We start from the raw sequence: 15,414 nt of genomic DNA, 5'->3' as shown, positions 1-15,414 counted from the left end.
AGTTGTAAATGCAACAAATAATCATATAATAGCACTCACGGCTTTACAAGAAAACAAAATCTGTAATATTTATGGTCTGTTTACATATATTCTAGAGACTATTTATACAAAAATTGTGAATAAAATCTGTATAAACTACATTTATAATTCCACCAAATTTCTGATATATCACATGCCTTAGTTTTATTTTCCTGCATAAGTAAAAGCAGGAAATGCATCACCTATGCCTACTGCCATTCATTCCAATTAGACTGGTTTTGGATTTCTCCCTGACTAAGATGGCTGCCATTTTGGCCCCATTGTGGAACTTTGAGGGTTTATGACAAGGCCTCTAGTAATTTAATATGATCTCTATGGGTCAAAGCCTCTTATGTCCTAAACGGTCAAATGTTGCTCTGGCCTATTAACTGCCTGAATGCCTATTACAACACCAGTGGGCCTCTGATGCAATTGAACCTCTCTACAGTTGCAGCAGGGAACATAAAACAAACATTTAAAAATGTACTAGAGGGAAGATAAAATAAGCCTTTTATGAATGTACTCAGGCCAGGTTTTTTGTCCGTCTGTCCACTGTAGGCTCCACCAGGCCTCTGGGGACATTCGCTCCAATGGGGACAAGTACATCTATGACATTCAGCTGTCAGGCATCACCGACAGCTCCTTCTCCATGTGTCTCGGGGCCAACATCTGCCAGGTGAAGATCAACGGAGACTACAGTAGGAAGATCGGCTCCTCCAGCAAGGCCAAGTACTACATCAAAGGTAAGACGTGAGCTAGACACAGGTTTACTCCAAAGTGGTCTGGGCCTTTGGGGAATACAGTATGGGTGGGTTTGGAGCGTGGTGTTGAACATCCTCAGTGCCTCACCTTGCACTTATTAAAGATCAGACGGATGTCAACATCACTCACAAGATACAGTAATTGGTAATCAAGTATACTTACATTGACGTCAATGACTCAACGAGCTCACTCCATTAAGCTGCTTGTGATTGACGGATGGACTCGTTCTCCTCAGGTGGTAACCTGGACGTGCTGGTCCCATCGGAGTCTGTGTGTATGCGGGACAATTCCAATACGGTGTCGTCGGCCATCTTGTTCCAATGTAACCCCTCAGCCGGGGAGGGCATCCCAGAGTTTCTGTTGGAGACGGACGGATGCCAGTACCTCTTCATCTGGCACACCTCCACTGTCTGTGGCCTAGTGTGAGTCAACAACTCCACACACAGATATCAGGATAGTGTTCAGTTGTTTCAAAAAAGGAGAAAATGCTTTGAAACAAAGTACTACCTGAAGTTGGCCTATAAAAAAAGCTTTTCAACTTCAGCTTTAAAGCGCTTACTTCCATTTAACCCTTTCACGCGTGAGTTCCAAATATCTCTAACGGTCGCCCCAGCGTGAGTTTTTTTATGCACGTGATGTTCGAACGTTCTCTCCATTCCAGGATGTGATTGTTCCATAAACAACAACACTGAATGGCTCAGAGTGGGAGTGAGAGGTTACCGTGATTGACTGCCTAAATGCGCAATTTGTATCAATAAATCACTATCAAAAAAGGTTTTGTGTGGTATTATTGATATACACTGCTCAAAAAAATAAAGGGAACACTTAAACAACACTTAACTCCAAGTCAATCACACTTCTGTGAAATAAAACTGTCCACTTACGAAGCAACACTGATTGACAATAAATTTCACATGCTGTTGTGCAAATGGAATAGACAACAGATGGAAATTATAGGCAATTAGCAAGACACCCCCAATAAAGGAGTGGTTCTACAGGTGGGGACCACAGACCACTTCTCAGTTCCTATGCTTCCTGGCTGATGTTTTGGTCACTTTTGAATGCTGGTGGTGCTTTCACTCTAGTAGTAGCTTGAGACGGAGTCTACAACCCACACAAGTGGCTCAGGTAGTGCAGCTCATCCAGGATGGCACATCAATGCGATCTGTGGCAAGAAGGTTTGCTGTGTCTGTCAGCGTAGTGTCCAGAGCATGGAGGTGCTACCAGGAGACAGGCCAGTACATCAGGAGACGTGGAGGAGGCCGTAGGAGGGCAACAACCCAGCAGCAGGACCGCTACCTCCGCCTTTGTGCAAGGAGGAGCACTGCCAGAGCCCTGCAAAATGACCTCCAGCAGGCCACAAATGTGCATGTGTCTGCTCAAATGGTCAGAAACAGACTCCATGAGGGTGGTATGAGGGCCCGACGTCCACAGGTGGGGGTTGTGCTTACATCCCAACACCGTGCAGGATGTTTGGCATTTGCCAGAGAACACCAAGATTGGCAAATTCGCCACTGGCGCCCTGTGCTCTTCACAGATGAAGCAGGTTCACACTGAGCACATGTGACAGACGTGAGAGAGTCTGGAGACGCCGTGGAGAACGTTCTGCTGCCTGCAACATCCTCCAGCATGACCGGTTTGGCGGTGGGTCAGTCATGGTGTGGGGTGGGATTTCTTTGGGGGGCCGCACAGCTCGCCAGAGGTAGCCTGACTGCCATTAGGTACCGAGATGAGATCCTCAGACCCCTTGTGAGACCATATGCTGGTGCGGTTGGCCCTGGGTTCCTCCTAATGCAAGACAATGCTAGACCTCATGTGGCTGGAGTGTGTCAGCAGTTCCTGCAAGAGGAAGGCATTGATGCTATGGACTGGCCCGCCCATTCCCCAGACCTGAATCCAATTGAGCACATCTGGGACATCATGTCTCGCTCCATCCACCAACGCCACGTTGCACCACAGACTGTCCAGGAGTTGGCGGATGCTTTAGTCCAGGTCTGGGAGGAGATCCCTCAGGAGACCATCCGCCACCTCATCAGGAGTATGCCCAGGCGTTGTAGGGATGTCATACAGGCACGTGGAGGCCACACACACTACTGAGCCTCATTTTGACTTGTTTTAAGGACATTACATCAAAGTTGGATCAGCCTGTAGTGTGGTTTTCCACTTTAATTTTGAGTGTGACTCCAAATCCAGACCTCCATGGGTTGATAAATTGGATTTCCATTGATTATTTTTGTGTGATTTTTGTTGTCAGCACATTCAACTATGTAAAGAAAAAAGTATTTAATAAGATTATTTCATTCATTCAGATCTAGGATGTGTTATTTTAGTGTTCCCTTTATTTTTTTGAGCAGTATATTTACTATTTTATTTACGTTTTTCAATTACCCGTGATAAATCATGCGTTCCGATTTTTGCATAAATTGTAAAGGGCGCATAGTATGTGTGTAAAATAATGTTTTGAAGGTTGTACTGATTATGATGAGCTAAGCTAATTCCAGCTTTGTGTATGGAGCCATGTTTGTTGACATACAATGCATTCTGGGTTTCACTTGATCGTCTGTCGGACCAAAGATGCTATAACAAAATGAGGTGAGTAAGGGTTCACTCATTTTTTGAGAACTTCAGGAAGTGAATGTGGGATGTGAATGATGGTAGACCACACCCCTTCAACAAATCATCTTGTCTTCTCTTATTATCTTCGGTTTCTGTGAGCTAAAAAAGCATGGCTGCACGCTGAAACTAATCGTCGGATTACTTTCGATTTCTAGAAAGTGTTTTACTCAATTATTTTGATCAACGGTGAGCTCACCCGTGATGTGATTAATTGTACATAGTAATTGCTATTGGCTAATTCATAGTGTAGTTTATGTCAGCCGAGAGTTAGAAAATATGACCGCTTGTGTTGCGTCAATCTTTCCTCAGCGCTAGGACAAATGTAGCCTACATTTTTCCGGTTAGGATGATTTGTCTTATGCTATAGATACTTCTGTGAATATCTGAACATTGCATCCAAAAATAAACTGCTCACATTCTGGACATAACTTTGTAAGGACTGTGTTTGTGTAAATAGTTTCTGAAAAAAGTGTGGCCAGCTCAAATGTTGATTGTTGCGTCATTCGAAACTGGCCGTTCTAATGAGCATTCTAAATGAGTGTTCTAATCACACGGGGTGTGATCGTACGCTTCAGGGACCACTGTAGAACGATCACACCCCGTGTGATGGTTCGTGTGAAAGGGTTAATTCTATTACCAGTCCATACATTGAATTGGACTTTGAATTTGAATGAAAGATGCTGTATAAGGTAGATGTGTGACATTTTGTCTGGTGTGCCGTACAGAACTGTGGACACCTCCGAGTCCAAGCAGACTGATGATGACGGAGAGGAGGACCATAGGGCCTTGTCTGGGAGGAGCCAGGCTGTGGGGGCGGTCCTGAGTGTGCTATTGGTTGTGCTGACCATCTGTCTGCTGGTTCTGCTACTTCACAAACGAGAGAGGAGGTAGAGACATCTCGCATAGGGGCCACTAGCATAGGGGCTATAGATACTAATTTGAATACAGCTTAAGTGTGTTTTGGTCATATGGTACATGCATCCTATTTCTTTTCATCTTTTCCTAAATCTTTTCTATTTCCAGGGAGCTGGTTATACAGAAAGTGATTGGATGTTGCAGGAGAGGAAACCCTGTTTCTTATAAATACTCCAAGGTATCCACATCAATAAACCCTGTAGTACAGTACAGATCAAACCAACCAGCTACAGTATATAGTCTCTTCAATTCTGTTTATATTTTAAAGTAATTGATTCCATGTCAATGATGGTGTGGTGAGTTCCCAGTGCTGAATCTTCTCCCCTGTCTGTCTGTTTGTCCCTGCAGGTGACCATGGATGATGAGGGAGGGGACGATGAGATGGAGTGGCTGATGGAGGAGATGGAGGCCCCAGCCATGTCCTCTCGCCTCGGGAAGGAGGGCCAGGAGAACGGCCACATCACCACCAAGCCCGTCAACGGCAACGCCCTGCGCTCCTTCTCCCTGGACGAGCAGGAGGACAGTGAGGACGAGGTCCTATCTGTCCCCGGGGTGCGTGTCCACGGTGGTCGGACCACTCTACGGCCCTCGAGCTCCAGGACCCGCACTTCAGGACCCCTCCGCAGCGCCCTGCTGGAGGAGGAGAGTGATGAGGACCTGGTGGGGCTCCTGGAGGATAGGGGGAGGAGGGGAAGGGCCAAGCCTCACCGTGGCGACAGCCCCCCCCACAGGAAACAACAAGAGCCCCAGGATGACAGCGATGAGGACCTGCTGAGAGTGTGAGGGACTCCCCATTCTCCCGTCCACCTGAACTAATATCTCTCTCTTACTCTTTCTCTCTCTCTTACTCTGAATGTCTCCGCACAACGACGACAACGCAAGAAAGCATAAACCCTTAGAGGCGTTTTGTTTATTTTGTAAAGGGAACGATGCAGAATATCTGTTGGCTGTTTACAGTTTTAAAGAGCAGATTTTTTGGGGGGGCCCCTCTTCGAAAGGAAGTCGATGCCTTCCTGATGAGTGTTTTCATCAATTAATTGTTTTTGTACTGTTTGATTTATTTAATTTATGTATATAGGTAATGGAATTGTATTTTGTCACTTGCATCTTCCTGAGAATTGCTTATTCAAGTTTTTTATTATTTAATTTTGTGGACTGATTTGCTCTGTAAAACTCTATACTGCTAACCTTGCCAGGATTGGACATGATTGGCCTCTGTGTGAATGGATTGTTGTGAAAATGGAAAATAAGTTATTGGGAAAACAGGGACTTGAAACTGTGTTGCTCAAACCATGACTCATTGGTACATGAGATTCTTAGGTTGTATTTTTTTTTTAGAGTTCCCTAAATCGTATTTATTCAACAACAGTATATCAAATCATCATGTGGTTTTGTACTTGCACTCCATATGTACCATATGTATCACAGGCACAGCTAGTTGCTGTATCTGTTAAATGCTATAAATTAACTCTGCTTCTAGATGTTGCCTTGTCAAAGTCATGACCTAAGTTTATTTGAAAAGGGATGTTTTCTGTAGAGCTGAAACTCACTTTTTGCCAAATTGCATGTGCTATCCCTCATAAACGGAAGTCATGAAAGTTGTAGCTAGTGCCATTAAAGATGCAATGTATTTGTGAGCTTGAGATCCCCTTTTCGGTCTTACTCAGCCATATCTATCCCTTGCAGACACTTTACTGGGTCTATAGCAGAAATCACAGTATTACCTTTCTGGGAAAATATGGATTATTTGAAATTAATTTAGCATTTATCAGTTGGCACACACAAGTACACAAACACCAGTACACAAATCACATGTACACAGGCAGTCACTTATTCCACTCTCATGTATCTGCAGTTGGGACAATGTCTCATATTAATGTCAGTGGTACAGAACAGTAATTAGAAAAAGCTTTTGAGGTGGAACTTGCCTCACTAACCAGTCTGGCTACAGGATTCTTGTTACCGTTGTCTCTATTTAGACTTCAAATTGGAGAGTTTCTTTGTTATGCCAGTGTTTATCACCAGTGTTGAAGCTAATGTTCACACACTTAGCAAGCCGCTGGCCATAGCAACCTTATCCGTAAAATAATGGTTCACCTTTCAGGGTATTTATTAAGGTTTGTAGCTGCACAGGTTATTAAGAGGAGAACAGCAGAAAAACTTCACAATGTTGTGCGAGGTTATAAAATGTATCTAATTTTGCATTTATTTTCATAAGTTTCCACACCTCCAAGATCATGAATTGAAATTGTGACATAACTGCACAAAGGCTAATATTTAAAACAGACATTACTGTAGAAGTCAGATGAAAAAAAGAGATGTCTTCAGGTACTTTGATATGGGGAAAGGGCACTTTCTACCTTTCTTCAGGAGCGATGAAAAGTAATCCTGTATGGTAGTAATGTGAAGGAAATCCTTGCTCATTGTATAATGTCTAGGTCTGCTGTAAGCTCCAAAGCACGTCTGCTTGGTTCATCTGTGTGGGTATGAATCATGGGAAAAGGAGCTCCATTCTGATGAGTTGGTACTTTTGGAGGTGATTTGGTTCTTGTATGTTATTTTCTCAAACATGTTTTACTGCTTTTTGTCTGTTTTCATGTTTAAATTTTGATGTAAAAATGTTGCATTATTTCAATAAAAAAAGAGCTCAGCTGTCTGTCACTGTTGCTTCTATTAAAGAGTAACACCATTTAGCACTTCCAGGATTGTGGAGATTTGACTAAGGTTACTCTGAAAGGTCATCAGGTTGATGCATTTAGTGAACAGAACCTCAGAAGTCTCAGTACTGTACACCAGTACTGTATGTTTCCCTAGTCATAAATCACTGAGGCTTCAAAAGGGAAATGTAAGGTAGACCTACATTTCTGTAAGATCAATCATTCTTTTGACCGTGTTGACTTTCCACTGTAAACTTAAAGTGACAAAAACACAGTTGAGACGTATTCAGTTTTTACAATTCAGTAAATATTGACCAAAATGAAATGGACATAATGGCATGATTAAGTAACATGTAATTGAGTGGGCAATGCATCTAGAACTCACCAAGACCAGGTAAAATCAAGACAAATATACATACAGTAATGTATACTGTAACAATTAACATTTTGTGGTTTGTGATGGACCATCAATGAATGTGTTATTGGATTTGGCCCTTTATCAAACCAAACACAGATTATTAAAGAATTCTGTAGAGTTCAATTGCAAGATCCCCATGACGTCTGAAGCCTGCTCTAGTGAACGTGTCTAAATGCATCGTCGATCACTGATAGGTCAAAGGTCAACCTCTGTTGGACCTTAGATTGTTTTCACACTGTTGAAAAACCATGGTCAGGTCTTTCTGCAGTCACAAATGTCTTAGTGTCTGAAAACTGCAACCATGTACTTGTACACTTTTGATGACAACCTAGAGGAGGTGGGCAAGCTAGGGCGATCCCAGAAGTGAATCATTTCCCTGCTCTGTATGGTCTCCATGCCATGGGTCTACGTAGGCATTATGTTCCAGGGGTTCACCCCAGAGCATTGGTGCCGGAACTCAGGGGTGAGTCAGATCCGGCAGAGCTGTGGCTGGAACCTGATGGACGCCAGAAAGATCACGGTCCCTCTGGTCAACACCTCAGGAGTGCTGGTCCACAATCAGTGTGAGCAGTTTGACCTGGACTGGAACAATACGGGTCTGACCTGTGACAACCCAGAGTCTGACCTCACCGACGCCCACCGCAGCAAAGCTCCCATGACCTCCTGCAAAGAAGGCTGGGAGTATGACTACGAAGGCAGGCAGTCCTTTGTGACCGAGGTGAGAACTTTATGAAATATTCATGAATTATATGTTCAATTTTAATTGAATGTCAGAACAAAGAACTGATTAAAATGGCAGTGAATGATAAGGTATTTGTGAATTTCAGTTTGACCTGATGTCTGGGTGGTGGACATTCCAGGCGACACTCAACGTGGGCTTCTTCATAGGCAGCATAGCCATTGGATACATGGCTGACAGATACGGAAGGCTATGTGGGTCAGACAGAAGATCCCACCAGTGCAGATTTCTTACTGACTTAATGAGAAAAAGTGAAGGAAAATGGACTTGCTAAAAGAGAGTGAACCCTGAATGAAAGACATACCCTTCTGAAATACTATGTGCAGAGATGGAAAAATGAAATTTTGAATTTCCATCCTCTGGGTATTCCTTTTTCTCCTTCATTTTAGATTTGGCAGAAAGAAGAGCTTGTTAATGTCCAACCTCATTAATGGGATTTTGGGAATCCTTGTAGCATGGTCTCCAAATTGAGTATCCATGCTGGTCTTCTGAGCATTCTATAGCATTCTATGGCTTTTGTGTCAAGGGAGGGTGGCTGGATATGTCCTGAGTATGACAACATTGCTTTTTTAAACAATGTCTAAAACCTTAACATTTTAATTATAATTTTACATTTCAAATTGTAGTTTTAGAAATTGTAGTTGTAATAATCACATCATATTGCACTTGTGGAGATAATACGTCAGTCACAACACTTTTGACTATAGCATCATGTCAGAGACTTCCTCTCTCGTCCATAGGTATCCTCTGTGTCCTGTCCTTATGCCCTGCTCCTACCCCCTCTCCTCAGTCACTGAGCTGATAGGAGTAGAATACAGGAGAACTGTGGGAGTTGTCTACCAGATGTTCTTCAGTGTGGGAATTCTCATCCTGCCCCTCACCCCCTACTTCATCAGACTGGCATTGGCTGCAGGTGATCACTGCACCTTACATCCTCTTCCTGTCCTACTACTGGTAAGACCTGGAACTGCCTCATACTGTAGATATTCAGGTAGATATTTGTTTGTGTGTTTCATGTATTCAAGATTTTTATATAGAAATTTCTATTCTGGCTTCCAGGCTGATCCCAGAGTCTCCAATATGGCTTCTCTCTCAGCACAATGCAAAGAAAGCTGTGGAGATCACTGAGGCAATAGCTAAAGAAAACAAGAAAACCCTCTCCAGTAACATTGAGGTGAGTAATTAGTGCTTTGAAGAGCATATCAAATTGAAGAAACGAAAGAATGCTGCAGTTACTGAAATGTAGTTTGATATTACACACATTTGGCTGATGTATCGTACAGACACTCACAGACAGCCCTGCATGGTAAACTAGATTGAAGAATAACTTTCATACGCTACTGTGTCTTACGTACAATGAGAGACGGCAATGCCAAGACCTCAACTGTCTCATTCATGGACCTAATCAGAACTCCAAACATGAGAAAACACATCTTCATCCTTACTAGTTTCAACTGGTAAACCTTTTCCACAAACAACAAGAAAATATCAAGAACTATAATAGCCTTATTAATCACAACTATACGGTTTCCTTTACGGTCACTTAGATCCCTCAGTAAATAACTTGTGTCTTTCCTCCAGGTTCACAAGTGCTATTGTCTACCAGGGTCTTATTATGCACCTCGGAATTCTGGGGGGAGACGTATACATTGACTTCCTGATCTCTGGCCTGGTGGAGTTCCCTGCTGCCTTTCTCATCCTCTTCACCATCGACCGTATTGGACAGCGTCTTCCCTTTGCTACGGCCAACATTGTAGCTGGAGCATCTTGCTTCACCACTGATATGATCCCTGAGAGTGAGTCTATGTCTATTGTCTATGATAACATTGATGTCAAATAACAATGACCTGCCAGGTTGAATGTGCATTAAGTTATTTTCTTTCTCTCATTTACAGGTATGTTCTGCTTCAGAACAGTTGTGACCTGCATTGGCCGTTTGGGCATCATCATGGCTTTTGAGATGCTGGTGTTTGTAAACAATGAATTGTACCCCACCTTTGTCAGGTAAGGTTTACCAGGGGGGCACAGAAAACAACAATATACAAATAAATAGCACCACATGGTTGCATCACACAACATTGACAATCAGCATAACATAAAGTTCCGTTTAAAGCTAAAATTCCAGACAGTGATAGTATTGTTTCTCTCCTAAGGAACATGGGTGTGTCAGCGTGCTTCACTCTGTGTGACAGCGGAGGCATCGTGGCCACATTCCTTCTCTACAGGCTGGCTGTCATCTGACTGGAGCTGCCACTCATCAGCTTCGGTACCTAATTGCAATGTGAGAACATGATTATACACAAGCATTATTAACTTGTAACACATCAATGCTGTATGAAGATGGAATCTTTTACTGTACCAGTATCTGAATATCTTGAGTTTGAAACTACTCCCGGTTTAACTCACTAAAATCTAGCGTAATTTGGTCAGATGCTTGATTAAGATGCTACCAATTACCAAAGACATTGATAGTCTATCCACAAGAGATTAGCTTGAAACTTATACTTTTGGCTCATAAAGCCTCAAGCACAGCTACTTAGGGAATGTTTTCTAGAGACAGGCGGGCACTTATATGCTAATGGTGATAAGTCTTTGTGACAAGGGGCCCTTGTGTTTGTGGCTGGAGCTTTGGTCTCGCTGTTGTCTGAGACCAAAGGTTTACAACTTCCTGACACCATTGAGTTCCCAGATAAGTGAGATTTCTATACATCAGTTTCTTTCTTTTCTTTTAATTTTACCCCATTTTCTCCCCAATTTCGTGGTATCCAATTGGTAGTTACAGTCTTGTCTCGTCGCTGCAACTCCCGAAGGTCGAGAGCCATGCGTCCTCCAAAATACGATGCAACCAAGCCGCACTGCTTCTTGACACGATGCCCGCTTAACCCGGAAGCCAGCCACACCAATGCGAAACACCGTACACCTGGCGACCATGTCAGCGTGCATGCGCACGGCTCACCACAGGAGTCGCTAGAGCGCAATGGGACAAGGACATCGCTGTCGGCCAAACCCTCCCCTAACCTAGACGACGCTGGGACAATTGTGCGCAGCCCCATGGGTCTCCCGGTCGCGAGCCTTGACTTGAACTAGGATCTCTAGTGGCACAGCTAGCAACTGCGATGCAGTGCCTTAAACCACCTCGCCACTCGGGAGGCCCTTATATAATGTTTCTATTATTTTTATAAGCGAATGCGCTGAAATATCATGCTTTCAAACAAAAGGTTATTGTATTGATAATGTCTGAGGTGAAAAATCTATTCATTGTGTATGGGTTCCTCAAATCAAATCAAATAGAATTGTATTGGTCACATACACATGGTTAGCAGATGTTAATGCGAGTGTAGTGAAATGCTTGTGCTTCTAGTTCCGACAGTGCAGTAATATCTAAGTAATCTAACAATTCCCCAACAAATACCTAATACACACAAATCTAAAGGGATGGAATAAGAATATGTACATATAAATATATGGATGAGAGATGGCCGAGCGACATAGGCAAGATGAAGTAGATGGTATAAGATAGAGTATATACATATGAGATGAATAATGTTTACATATCTTACATTACTCTAGTGGCATTGTTTAAAGTGACTAGTGAGTCTCTATGTAGGCAGTAGCCTCTCTGAGTTAGTGATTGCTGTTTAGCAGTCTGATGGCCTTGAGATAGAAGCTGTTTTTCAGTCTCTCGGTCCCAGCTTTGATGCACCTGTACTGACCTCGCCATCTGGGTGGTAGCGGGGTGTACAGGCCCCGCTGTGACATCAGGCGCTGTAGGTGTCCTGGAGGGCAGGTAGTTTGCCTCTGGTGATGCGTTGTGCAGACTGCACCACCCTCTGGAGAGCCTTGCGGTTGAGGGCGGTGCAGTTGCCGTACCAGGTGGTGATACAGCCTGACAGGATGCCCTCAATTGTGCATCTGTAAATGTTTGTCAAGGTTTTAGGTGACAAGCCAAAATTCTTCAGCCTCATGAGGTTGAAGACGTGCTGATGCGCCTTCTTCACCACACTGTCTGTGTGGGTGGACCATTTCAGTTTGTCTGTGATGTGTACGCCGAGGAACTTAAAACTTTCCACCTTGGCCACTATTGTCCCTTCGATGCGGATAAGGGGGTGCTCCCTCTGCTGTTTCCTGAAGTCCACGATCATCTCCTTTGTTTTGTTGACGTTGAGTGAGAGGTTGTTTTCCTGACACCACACTCCGAGTGCCCTCAACTCTTCCCTGTAGGCTGTCTCTTCATTGTTGGTAATCAAGCCCACTACTATTGTGTCGTCTGCAAACTTGATGATTGAGTTGGAGGCGTACATGGCCACGCAGTCACGGGTGAACAGGGAGTATAGGAGGGGACTGAGCATGTACCCTTGTGGGGCCCCAGTGTTGAGGGTCAGCGAAGTAGAGATGTTGTTTCCTGCCTTCACCACCTGGGGGCGGCCCATCAGAAATTCCAGGGCGATAATCATTTAGTTCAATTATCTTTGCCTTCTTGGGTACAGGAACAATGGTGGCCATCTTGATGCATGTGGGGACAGCAGACTGGGATAGGGAGCGATTGAATATGTCTGTAAACACACCAGCCAACTGGTCTGCACATGCTCTGAGGATGCGGCTAGGGATGCCGTCTGGACCAGCAGCCTTGCGAGGGTTAACACGTTTAAATGTCTTACTCACGTCGGCCACAGAGAAGGAGAGGAGGGACCGCAGTCCTTGTTAGCGGGCTGCGTTGGTGGCACTGTATTATCCTCAAAGCGGGCAAAGAATTTGTTTAGTTTGTCTGGAAGCAATACATTGGTGTCTGTGACGTGGCTGGAATTATTTTTGTAGTCCGCAATTGCCTGTAGACCCTGCCACATGCGTCTTGTGTCTGAGCCGTTGAACTGCGACTCCACTTTGTCACTATATTTACATTTCGCTTGTTTGATTGCCTTGCGGAGGGAATAGCCACACTGTTTATATTCAGCCATATTCCCAGTCGTCTTTCCATGGTTAAATGTGATTGTTCGCGCTTTCAGTTTTGGTTTTCGGTTAGGGTAGGTTTTAATAGTCACAGTGGGTACAACATCTCCAATGCATTTCCTTATAAACTCACTCACCGTGTCAGCATATAGATCGATGTTATTCTCTAAGGCTGCCTGGAACATTTCCCAGTCTGCGTGATCGAAGCAATCTTGAAGCGTGGATCCCGATTGGTCAGACCAGTGTTGAATGGTTCTAGTCACGGGTACATCCTGTTTGAGTTTCTGCCTGTAGGACGGTAGGAGCAAGATTGAGTCGTGGTCGGATTTGCTGAAGGGAGGGCGAGGGAGGGCCTTGTATGCATCGCGGAAGTTAGAGTAGCAGTGGTCCAGTGTATTGCCTGCGCGAGTGCTGCATTCAATATGCTGATAGAATTTAGGTAGCCTTGTTCTCAAATTTGCTTTGTTAAAATCCCCAGCTACAATAAATGCAGCCTCAGGATATATGGTTTCCAGTTTACATAGAATCCAGTGAAGTTCCTTGAGGGTTGTCGCAGTATCTGCTTGAGGGGCTATATACACAGCTGTGACGATAACTGACGAGACTTTTCTTGGGAGATATTATGGTCGGCATTTGATTGTAAGGAATTCTAGGTCAGGTGAACAGAAGGACTTGAGTTCCTGTAAGTTGTTATGGTTACACCATGAGTCGTTAATCATGAAGCATACACCCCCACCCTTCTTCTTCCCAGAGTAATGTTTATTTCTCTCGGGGCGACGCATGAAGAAACCCAGTGGCTGTACCGACTCCGACAACATATTCCGAGAGAGCCATGTTTCCATGAAACAGAGAATGTTACAATCTCTTATGTCTCTCAGAAAGGCAACCCTTGCCCTAATTCCGTCCACCTTGTTGTCTAGAGACTGGACATTGGCGAGTAGTATACTTGGAAGCGGTGGGCAGCGTGCACGCCTTTGAAGCCTGACCAGGAGGCCGCTCCATCTACCTCTTCTGCGGTGACGCTGTTTTGGGTCACCTACTGGGATCCGATCCATTGTCCTGGGTTTTTGGACCGAACAAATGATCCACTTCGGGAAAGTCGTATTCCTGGTTGTAATGTTGTTAAGTTGACGTCGCTCTTATATCCAATGGTTCTTCTCGGCTGTATGTAATAACACTTACGATTTTCTGGGCTTACAATATAAGAAATAATGCATAAAAAAAATACTGTATAGTTTCCTAAGGACTCGAAGCGAGGCAACCATCTCTGTCGGCGCCATCTTGCCCCTCTTGCCATCTCAGATGCAAAGAACAGGCTCTGAGGTGTATGTACTGTAGCTGAAGAGGAAACAGATAAGCCTCTTGCTCACCACCATCAACGTGACGACCAACAAAGAACCTGAGACTGTCTGATTCCGTCCTGGACCTCTTAGAGGTTGTGTGATAAAAGTATGAGAGGATGGTGAAGAGCAGTATTTATTATTTCATGTTATTTTATGTTATAATTACCTGTCCGTTTAATTTGTTGTCTCTAATACAATACGGATTGTTTGTATTGGTGTTTGCAAAGTTTAATGTTTTATGTTCACTGTATTTATATTGTATATCCTGTATGTTGACTATGTTGACTGTGTGTCTGTATTCTGTTTGTACATTGTCTGTTGCTGGCAGCACCTATTCACTAAGTCAAATTCTGGGTATGTGTACGTTTAATTGGGGAATAAAGTGATTCAGAAGTTATTTTGATTTCTTTCTCCTCTACCATGTGTGCATCGGTTACAGTAAGATCTCCCTCTCAGATGATGTGCTTTGTGTCATGTTTGTTTTTTTATGATGTGTTTGAAGTAATTTACTGAAATAGTTTGTTGTTGCCCTAGCTTTGTTATTATAAGTGTTTTACAGTTACTTACCTGCCATTGTAGAGTTGTGGATGGATTGTGTTGTTTCTGTGAATTGACATTATGCTGTGTGGGCAGAAAATATTTAAGAGAGAACATGTCTATGGTTATACAACCCTACTCCCGCAAACACACAAACTTGTAATAAATGTGACATTAAACAACAATTATAATTATGTGATTATCTTGCAGGAGTATACAATTATGTAATTATCTTGCAGGAGTATAGCAAAACAATCCACACTGTCTAATTTGCATAATACGTATAACACACAGTGGAATTGCACTCTGTACAGCCAGTGCTATTAAAAAGTAACATGCTGCCTCTGTTGGCCAGTCAACTCAGTAGATTCAAGGTCAACCTCACTATTGGACTTTTGATCTGCTCTTTGCTTTTAAAACCCCTGCACAGATCCCACTGCAGTCTCACATATAGTATCTCTG

General features: G+C 43.6%; 1 protein-coding gene and 1 pseudogene across 3 annotated transcripts in view; both read left to right on the top strand.

The window, feature by feature from the left end:
* Window positions 1–6,967, top strand: part of LOC106571395 (cation-independent mannose-6-phosphate receptor) — a 44,697-nt gene extending 37,730 nt beyond the window's left edge. For all 3 annotated transcript variants that reach the window (XM_014144438.2, XM_014144437.2, XM_045695714.1), the window contains 5 exons: window positions 577–761; window positions 1,016–1,202; window positions 4,122–4,283; window positions 4,420–4,489; window positions 4,660–6,967. In XM_014144438.2, the coding sequence (XP_013999913.1) occupies window positions 577–761; window positions 1,016–1,202; window positions 4,122–4,283; window positions 4,420–4,489; window positions 4,660–5,094 (1,039 nt within the window). In that variant the 3' untranslated portion in view covers window positions 5,095–6,967. The remainder of the gene's footprint in view (window positions 1–576; window positions 762–1,015; window positions 1,203–4,121; window positions 4,284–4,419; window positions 4,490–4,659) is intronic.
* A 104-nt stretch (window positions 6,968–7,071) lies between these two features.
* Window positions 7,072–10,399, top strand: LOC106571523 (solute carrier family 22 member 2-like; annotated as a pseudogene).
* Window positions 10,400–15,414: the final 5,015 nt, after the last annotated feature.

This window comes from Salmo salar, chromosome ssa15 (genome assembly GCF_905237065.1).
Source record: "Salmo salar chromosome ssa15, Ssal_v3.1, whole genome shotgun sequence".
In the NCBI taxonomy this organism is placed as follows: Eukaryota; Metazoa; Chordata; class Actinopteri; order Salmoniformes; family Salmonidae; genus Salmo; species Salmo salar.
The sequence above is the reverse complement of the archived record's forward strand: the minus strand, read 5'-3'. Positions and strand labels throughout refer to the sequence as shown.